General features: G+C 43.6%; 1 protein-coding gene across 2 annotated transcripts; it reads right to left on the bottom strand.

Annotated features, from left to right (window-relative positions):
• Positions 1-754: 754 nt before the first annotated feature.
• Positions 755-8759, bottom strand: LOC147636995 (uncharacterized). 2 transcript variants are annotated; one of them, XM_086800593.1, is made up of 6 exons: positions 7039-8759; positions 6283-6391; positions 5869-5983; positions 4924-5769; positions 2760-4824; positions 755-2124 (listed from the first exon to the last, which is right to left on the bottom strand). In XM_086800593.1, the coding sequence occupies exons 1-6, from the start codon at positions 7235-7237 to the stop codon at positions 1646-1648; spliced, it is 3813 nt and encodes a 1270-aa protein (XP_086656719.1). In that variant the 5' UTR covers positions 7238-8759; the 3' UTR covers positions 755-1645. The 2 variants fall into 2 exon arrangements, with proteins under 2 accessions (XP_086656719.1, XP_086656720.1); XM_086800594.1 differs by having other exon boundaries at positions 5869-5966; positions 7039-8668.
• Positions 8760-9298: the final 539 nt, after the last annotated feature.

Raw genomic sequence — 9298 nt, 5'->3', positions numbered from 1 at the left:
TGTATTGGAAAAAAGAGCTAGGAAGAGCTTATTACAAAAAAGCTTTTTATCCGAAGAAGCTTAGCTCCAACAAACCACTCTAAAGGGTAGCTTGGACCTCAACAAGGTGCATAATGTAGTGCATCAGTTCCTCATCCCTGAGAGAGGCAGCCATTACTTCTCTTTTCTTGTATTCTAACTGGATTCTGCATCTCTGACTTCATCAAAGTGCCCTGATACCAAGCAAGCATTATAACATTTCCTATTTAGAAGCACTAAATAATTTACTTTTCATTCATTCTTTATGTGGGGTGTGTGGGGTTGGGGGAGGAGGTTGTGCTCGATAAAAATATTTTTTCAATGAATCAAAATAAGAACAACTCCTCAATTCTACTGGTTTTAGTCCTCAAAATGTGTACTATAAACCATTAAAAATACTCTAAGATGTCAACGAGCTGAACTAACGAGCATGTAGTTCAGCTGATAGAACCGATGAGGACTTGGGTTCCATGCTTAGGGACTACACGATAGATGGCACACACGGCACGCACATATCCACCTTCCCAACAAAACCAAAAAAAAACACTAAGTTGCCTTTGCGCGGGGGTTGGGGATATGTTTACAGTAACACAAGTGGGCTCGTTTATAAGAGCGGAATGCCTCATTAAATCTTCAAAAGCTTTATGTATCTTTTTCATTTCCTAATATAATTCCAGTCTTTTTTGGGGAAAGGGAAAAAAATATAATATAATTTCAGTCTGTTCGGAAAAAGAAAAAAGAGAAAACCTTCTTTTATTCAAATGAAAGCAGCTGCTTTCTTAGGGCAGGGTAATATGCTGAAATGAAATAATAATGGGTGACTGCAAACTGTACACAGGGCACATGCTGGTGTTGATGCTGGCTGGAGTAGTAAAACAAAAAGCCAAAAGCTAAACCGCATGGTGGCGCTACAACAACACAGTAAAGGTGAAGCATATAAACCTTCCCTTCACATATTACTAGTGCATTGCCCAAAAACCTTTTTTTATATATACCATGGTGGCAGTACTCACTATGCAAATGCATCCACAGGTCTAATAACCCTTCCCTGACTTCACCAAAACCTGCCCTTAACATGCTTAGGCATTTGCATCAGGTCATTAAACCTGTCCTCCTCCACCTCACATTGCCATTGACATGAGATCCCAAAAAAAGTTCCCTTCGCCCGCAGAGCTTGCACGAACACGCAGACTTCGAGCCCGCCCCCACATCGCAGGCTCGAATGAGCCAGTCAAAAATTCAAAGCCTTTCACATAATAGTACATGGACATTTCGTCCTATAATATCCCCTCACATGGTGTTCCTTTGACATTAGGCCAAACACCCTTCCCTTCTTATAAAACTGGGCTTCCTTCATCAGGCTGCATACACATCAGGTTTACCACCCTTCTCCTCACATGACATGCATAGCCCATTAGAGCTAGAACCTCTTAACAAGGCATAAACACTAGGGTCAAAACCCTTGTCTTCACATGATAGTGCATCAGTAAACATGCCCCCTTCACATGATAGTACGTCAGTATCATGACCAAAATCCTCATTTGCACATGAGAGCGCATTGCCATCGTATTGCAAGCACTCCTCTTCACATGACACTGTCTTCGGATTAGGTTAAAAACTATCCCCTTCACATGATAGTGCATTGACAATTGGAGTTTACTGTCAATTTTATACAACTTTTCTCTTTGACAGCATCTGTTGAGGCTTTCTCAGCCCCAACTCTGACATTATTTTTGTCCATTCCATCAATAGGAGTGGGATGCTGAGTGATTGCTACAGGCACATTGATGGTTTCCTCTTTGTGAGACCTCTTGACAGAACACTTGGCTTCCTTGTGCCTCCCTTTCCAGGTTCCTGTTTTTGACACTTTTCCTCTCAAAGAACTTATGTAATCTGCATTTGAAAGTTGTCCTCTTACTTGATAAGGTAATAGTGCCGCTGCCGCCGCTGTGGCTTCTTCTTTCTCAGTAGCGATGGATGCTGCCTTGTACACCATGTCATGCACAATAGAGCTGCAAAAGAGTATTGTATTTGTAGCTTCCTCCAATGAAAAATAGGGTGTTGCAGGTTTCCACCCTGGACTTGCACTGGTCCTTAGAGGGGATTCTGCATTTCAGATATACCACATTTTTTTGTGAGTAATTATTCTAAATACAACAAGAGCCACTTTCATGAAAAAAAAAATGCATAAGTGTTTCCCAGCATCCACTGTTTCAAATTGAAGAATTGGAAGTAATGTTAAATTTCATCGGCGGTGGGTGATTGCATTTTTTTTTTGGTTTTTTTAAATATTTTGGTGTCTTGTGGCAGCAGCACCAGCAGCTTGGTCATGTGGCTGACAGCAGGTGCAGGCAGATGGGGCTGCAAATGGTTGAAGGGAAGGAAATTTGGGCCACTTTGCCAAGTTGGAGGGGACAGCCTGGGACATAATAACCAGCATGGCTGCATGACACATTTAGCAGGCCAATCATCTATATGCCATTAAGGGCATTCCCATTGCCCTTGGTGAATGTGTTTGCTAGCTTTTAGGCAGACTTCATTCCCACTCATAGAGCCATTTGGGAGAGGATTGAGAAACTATGGCACTCTGCGGAGAATTATGGAGCTTACTGCCAAGTTCGTACAGACCCTCTTATTCTGCTTCTAAATTTCTCACAAATTCAAAGTCAAAACACCACAGGAGAACAACTGAACCGGTACCCTTGGTATCGATGAGCAGTTAATATGTATATTAATCTTACCTTTCAGATGAGGTTGCTGCTGACCCTCTCCAAGCAATGGTTCAACCATCTGGATAGCTGAGTCCTCTTGGCCTTCACCATGTGCATTTTTTGCAAGTAAGCCAGTTTCTTGTGAGTCGACATGCATTGATAGTAATTCAGGGCTGCTAAACTGCATCTCATCTGAGCTTGGAGGGACCCCCTCTAAGGTGATCGTTTTGATTGCTCCACCACCAACTGCCTTTTGTGGTACCGTCTGATCAGGCTCAATACCTTCAATTGAGATATCTGCAGAATCTTCTTCAACCATATCTTTCCCAGATAGCTCATCCTCATCATCCACAACATCTCTGGATATCTGGTCAACCGAGATAACCATAGCAACATCATGTTGTTTCTCATTTGTTTCTGAAGACAAGGCATTTGGTTTCACAGTTGCAGTATAGAAACTATCTTCCTCTTCCCTTGACAAAGTAGCTTCAGTACCATCATGGAGTGACACCACTTTCATTAGCTGTTCAAGAACTTCTTCCTCCATATTGATTGCAAGGCTACTAACTTGAGAGTTACCTATTCTCTCTCCAAGCAGAGTCTTCCCTGGATCAACATCACTCTCACTCTCAACAAACAACAGCTTTCTAGGTGTCCTAAAACCATTAGTTTCAGATCCTTTGATAGCTCCATTCTCTGTAGTTTCCAGCATGTCAATGTAGTATTCACGGCAACTGTCTTGTGAAGCCAGATCAGGTTGATGAAGGAGGCCTTCCTGTTTTTGGGATCTTGGAGTAAACTCACAATCGCTTGTTTTCCCTATCAATTCGAGTTCATGGTATGAATGTTGGTCCCAAATCTCTTTGCTGCTTGCACCAGTAGAAGGGCATTCGACTGCTTCTGGATACACTGACCTCTGTGTCCCACAAGATATGTCAGAGCCGAGAGAGGAATCTGTGCTTACATCAACAAGATGCGATCTTTCTAATGAAAGTACAGCAACTAAGGGACTGCCCCTGGTTCCCTGCTTGGAAGGCTTTGGGGAAATGCCAACCAGCAGATGCCCTCTCTCTGGCGAATCTGCATTGTCCATCAATAAAGCAGGTTGGATTGACAGCCGTGAATCTACCATTTCTTTGCAGTGCAAGCCGGCACCATATTCTGCATGACTAGAAGGTATTTGACCCGTGGAAATACTTGCATTCTCATTGACAACTTGATCCATGCTAAGACTAGTCAATTGACTTTGCTTAGTATCAGAGCAGTTAGGCATTCTGTTTCCTTTCTGTGGTGACCAGACAACTGACTCGTACCTGGATTCATGAGTTGCTTCTTGCAGTCCTGGGTCTGAGTTGTATGGTTGTTTTGAGGTTTGATTTGCATTGAGGGTCGGCACACCAGGTTTATCTAAACCATTGTGCAGATCAATCAACCCACAATCCTTCCATTGGGTGCCAGTATACTGCATACAGAGGTCCTCTTGAATGTCTACAAAGACGTGATCTGCAGTTTCTTGGCTGCATGGTGAAGCAGTGACATCCTTTTGAGAATCTAAACCTATTGAATCATCATCAACAGAACCATATTCAAGCTCCCCGATGGGAAACTTGGTTGGGGACTCATCTCCTCCTTGTGCATCTGTTTTACAACTAACTTGTTTTCTCTTTAAAAATGCTTCATGTCCAGGCCAATCAAAAGTATTTCCATTCCTCATCTCACAACCATGGGTTGCACCCATGGGGCTTGATATGCTGTCAGTGACACTCTCCTGCTCAAACTGATCAACATAATCATGCCTTTCAATACACTCTGGATCTATCACATCATCCTCTATCTTACTGATTGCAGGTCCAGGAGACAAGCTCTTGTCCCATTCGCTTTCTATTTCTCTCTCCTCTTCATCACTGCTCTCATTGCCGGGGAAGATCCTTACGCCCTTCTCTGAGCTTGCATTGCTGCTAGCTGTGATGGAGGGCTCTAATATAGGATTTGCAGGCCTGTGCCCTGCAACTGGATGCCCAACATTATAAAATGAGGACGTAGGGGCACTGGACAGCAGAGGCCGGAACATGTTTTGTGAGATGCCGCGATGATCCTGTACAGATGAGCAGAATTTGAAGACAGCCAACTAAAAGACTTGCAAAAAGGCAATTTTAATGAAGCAAAACCACTCTAATGAATGGAAATAGCATACCATACGCCGCATGGATGGCTCCAATGACTTCCTTGCTGAACCATTGGAGAAGCCAAGTGTCTCAATGGAGGAACTTGTTGATCTTTTCTGCCGTATTATGGCCGGACTATACCTGCTACTTACTTCATTATTGAACCTTCCACCTACTGTCTTAGTATTCCCTAATGTGGAGCTTGGACTTGTAGCATTGAAGTCAAGAAAAGTTGGCTCCATGACATCTGTACCCTCATCTGATGAAGAGATGATAGAGCCTTTACTGCTCCAACGATCTTGACTTGTTGAGCTGGAAACTCTAGACCCAGATGATGAAGAATTGCGCCGCCACCGGGATCGACTGATGTCAACCGCCTCAGAGTAGGAGTGCCTAGCTTCTACATGGGTGACCGGCCTTGAACTCAATGTTGCACCCCTAGAGCTTGACAATGACCGGTCTGAAATGGACGTGCGAAGATTAGGAGGGGGTTCTGCAGAAAACCCAAGTTCAGGCGGCTGCCATGCCTGTAGTTTTGGTGATACCGAAGTTCCTCTACTCCTTCCCTTTGAAGGAGGGGCATTTCTCTCTGTGGAAGATGATCGTACAATTGGAGATGTGTTCAACCTTCTCAATGTCGGAGGCGAGGACCTTGTTGATGCCCTGTTCAAAGTAGTTGTTGATCTGGCCAGTGACTTTGTTGGAGTAGCAGGTCTAAGGGTTGGACTTGAATTTATTCTCGAAGGGGAAGGTGCTCTTCCTCTCACAAAAGTGTTTGTGCTGCTTGTAGATGAGGCTGTGCTTGTTGGTGTTTGAGGGCCGGGGCTTCTGCGTGAAACTTTGTTGTGCAGCTCTCTTGCATTTGGTCCTGGGAACTGGAAATAAAGCGCAGTACAATCATTCAATCATTCAATCATTACACACTGTAAATCTTACCAAGGAAACCCCAAAAACAGCTCAGACGAACTGCGTACTCTTGAAACTTTTGAAGCAGAGTAAGGTTGAGTAAGAATGCTCCGGTCTACATGAGTCAGTAGAGAGTCTTTGTCCAATGATGGGAAAAGAGGGGTCCCTGGTGGAGTCAGAAGCCTGCATTAATCCGAATTTTCTTACCTAGGTTAGCATTTTACATAACAGTAGTAGTACACTATTTGGCATTATACACATGCATGATAGTCGAGCATGGGAACGCTGCCATCACATATGGGGAGAACCCTATACATGATGAGGTCAGATCAAATTTCTCATGATGCCGTCTTGCTAGTAGTACTCCATGTATGATAGATATGCATTGTGATCAAATATGATAGTACGTGCATTGTGATAGAATGGGCCACCCCATGAACATGAGAGGGTCAAGCAATATTGCAAAATAGAAGAGGACCCACCAGTCATAATCATTTTTATCCAAGTCGGTTGCCAGAAGATCATTGCCTTTCCAAGGGGGTGTTGATGATGCAGAGATACGGAAGCCAGTGAGCCCTCCAAATTTGGTTGCTAAAGGAAATTGCAACACAATGTAATCGACTGGTTAGCACAACAGCGCGCTCTCTCTCTCTCTCTCTCTCGCTCGCTCGCTCGCTCGCTCTGTGTGTGTGTGTGTGTGTGTGTGCAAATCACAGTCCCTTGCAGATTACCCACGAGATTGCATGTGCCCACAAAATTGGACTGCTAATGACCCCCTATTTGATTCGGACCCAAGACATTGCACTGCAGATAAATAACTGACAATACTGTCATTGTTGCCGGCACTCCATGCAATTGACCCCTTTCACAATGTGAAGCCCACAAAATTGGGCTGGAAATAGCCCCTAAAATAGCACTGCGATATCACAACACACAAATAGCTCTGCACCCAAGTATAACCCACAAAGTTGTACTGAAAACCATCCACAAAACTGCCTGCAGATAGGATTGTACCAGGCAAAAGCAGACACTCAGGTGAAGTGCAGGCGATGGGTTTTGAGCAAAAGTTGTGAATCTGATAGAGTCAGCATTGAAAGACAGGATATAGAGTTTGCTTTAGGGCCCTTGAGTGGAGTGTAGCCAATGGGGTGTGGGCATGATTCAGATGCAGATCGGCGGACTGAATGGGTGATGGACAAAAATCTATGATGATAATCAGCTAATTTGATGATACTTACGCAGAGAAGCTTCAATATCATCGGTGGAAGGGTGGAGAAAGTTCTTGCGTTCACAGGATCGCATGTCATGGAAGAGGGCAAGGTCCTCATCTCTGATACTGCTGCCAGTGTCCCTTAGCCAACCTTCATTGCTCCTTGCCCACTTCTGCTGCCCTGCACCTGTGGAGTGGCGAGGGCTGTAATTCCTCATCGGCTGCATCACCAAACAGCAGCTAAAAGAAGCTGGCTATGAAAGCCCACCAGTAGCAAAAAAGGCAAGGTTTTATTGCTATTACACACAGAATGATCACTGTGAGCAATCGAGTGCACAATTGAAGCCATCCCTGTTAACATTCTCCTGTTGGGTGCGGTTAACATTTCCCTGTTGTTCATCCCCTTCCCTACTGGAGTTCGAGCTTATTCCCCTGGAGTGGAGCTCACTGACCTCCTTCATAGCTTGATGTTAATCACAGCCCGATTCCTGGCAAGCTACAAGAAGCTTGCTGTCCAGAAAACAGGCTACAACTGGAGATCAAAGAGCTTGCTTTCCAGATGGGGGCTACAATTGAAGATAAAAGAGCTTGCATTTGCACTGTGCAGTCTACAACTGGAGATCAAAGAGCTCGCTTTTGCACTGTGCAGCCTACAACTGGAGATCAAAGAGCTCGCTTTCCAAAGTGGAGATGATAAAAAAGCTTGCATTTTGCACTGTGCAGGTTACACTTAGCGGTCAAAACGCTTGCTTTTACTATCAATTGCTCACTAGATTGCAAATTACATTCTGTGCACTGCAGAACTTCGCAATCAGGTTCCCAGCCTCTGAATCTCTTTTAGCTTTCAGGCAATCTCTACGAATTTACTCCAGAAGTTGAGTACTTAGCTGCAAATTGCACCCATGGGGAAGCTGTTAGCTTTGAGATTGGATTGCTTTTCTTTTCACTGGATTCTTGCAAAGCCTGCAAAGCTCCTGAAGATTAAGCACTAATGCTTTGGCAGAGCAGAGAGTTAGGACATAACCAAGCTTTGCTGAAGGAAGATTTTTAGCGCACTGTGAGCTCTTCCGTCACTGCCAAGGTCCAAATTTAGCTATATTTTAGAAACCCAAATTTGCACCAAAAATATGCAATTTGGGACGGCTGAGTGGAGACACTGTTGAGCCGGCAAAACGGTAAAATTAGAAGAGAGGCAACCCTTATGATTAACAAACAGGACGATTATGCGCAGCTTCACGATTCTCCCACAAATCTGTTACCCCGACTTTTATGTGCTATAGTTCTCCATCTGATCTTCTGCTTTTGCTTAATGCATTGCTTTTGTGTCTGTGAGTGTGTGCGCGTGGGTGTGTGAGAGCGCAATGAGCAAATGGAGCTTGGATTAGCTAAGATTGGCTTAGATTAGCTTAATCTTGCTGCACATAGCAATGTCTTTACCTACGCACTAGAATAAAGCATCACCAGAAACCACTAAAGCAAAAGCATGACAAGCTTTGCTTGCTATCTGCGCCAAATTGGGCTGATTGGGTTGTTAATTTGCGCAGAGGAGACCCACCCAACAAACCCCTCTTTTTTGTCCCATTACAAGCGAAGAGGGGTACAGAGGAGGGGTTGGGGGGAATCCCCCATGCTTCAAGAAGGCACACAAGCTTAAATGGGAGTTGCTTGCAAGAAAAGTATATACTGAAGCTTTTGTGTGGGGGTGACTGTTTGCTTTGTGTGGTGTTTTGGGTGTAAAGACTGTGTACAAGAGAGACCCTTTGCTTTCCTACGATTAAAAAAAAAGAGCTAGAAAACTTGGTCAAAATGCAAAATTTGGTTCACCAGATCCTATGAGGGTGAAATGCACAAGATAAGGATGGGAAATTGGGAACGTGTGTGTGTGTGTGTGTGTGTGTGAGAGAGAGAGAGAGAGAGAGAGAGAGAGAGAGGAGAAATAAACAAAAGCATTTATGTCAACATCTTTAGTAAAAGATGGGAAATTTCTTCGTTGTGTTTTTAATTCACCCTTTATTTACTGGGAAAGAATTCGTTTAGGGACCCTTTGGTTTACCCAAAATTCCAAAGAAAATCCCTCTCAATGTACCAAATAATTTGGTAAAACTAATGTCATATTGCTTGTGAAAATGAGAAAATGAGCAAAGCTTACTTATGTACACCTATGTATTTAGTGGGCACAAATTTACAAAAATTGAGGAACTTTGTTCATGCACAAAATGGGCAAAAGTCCACTAATATTCCAGATAAAAGTTGATGCAAAAGATAAGTTTTTATATTTTCTTATATGG

The sequence above is a fragment of the Cibotium barometz genome, chromosome 7, assembly GCF_041138505.1.
Source record: "Cibotium barometz isolate CiBa-2024 chromosome 7, ASM4113850v1, whole genome shotgun sequence".
NCBI lineage: Eukaryota > Viridiplantae > Streptophyta > Polypodiopsida > Cyatheales > Cibotiaceae > Cibotium > Cibotium barometz.
Note: the sequence above shows the minus strand (reverse complement) of the source record. Positions and strands in the feature narration are given on the sequence as shown.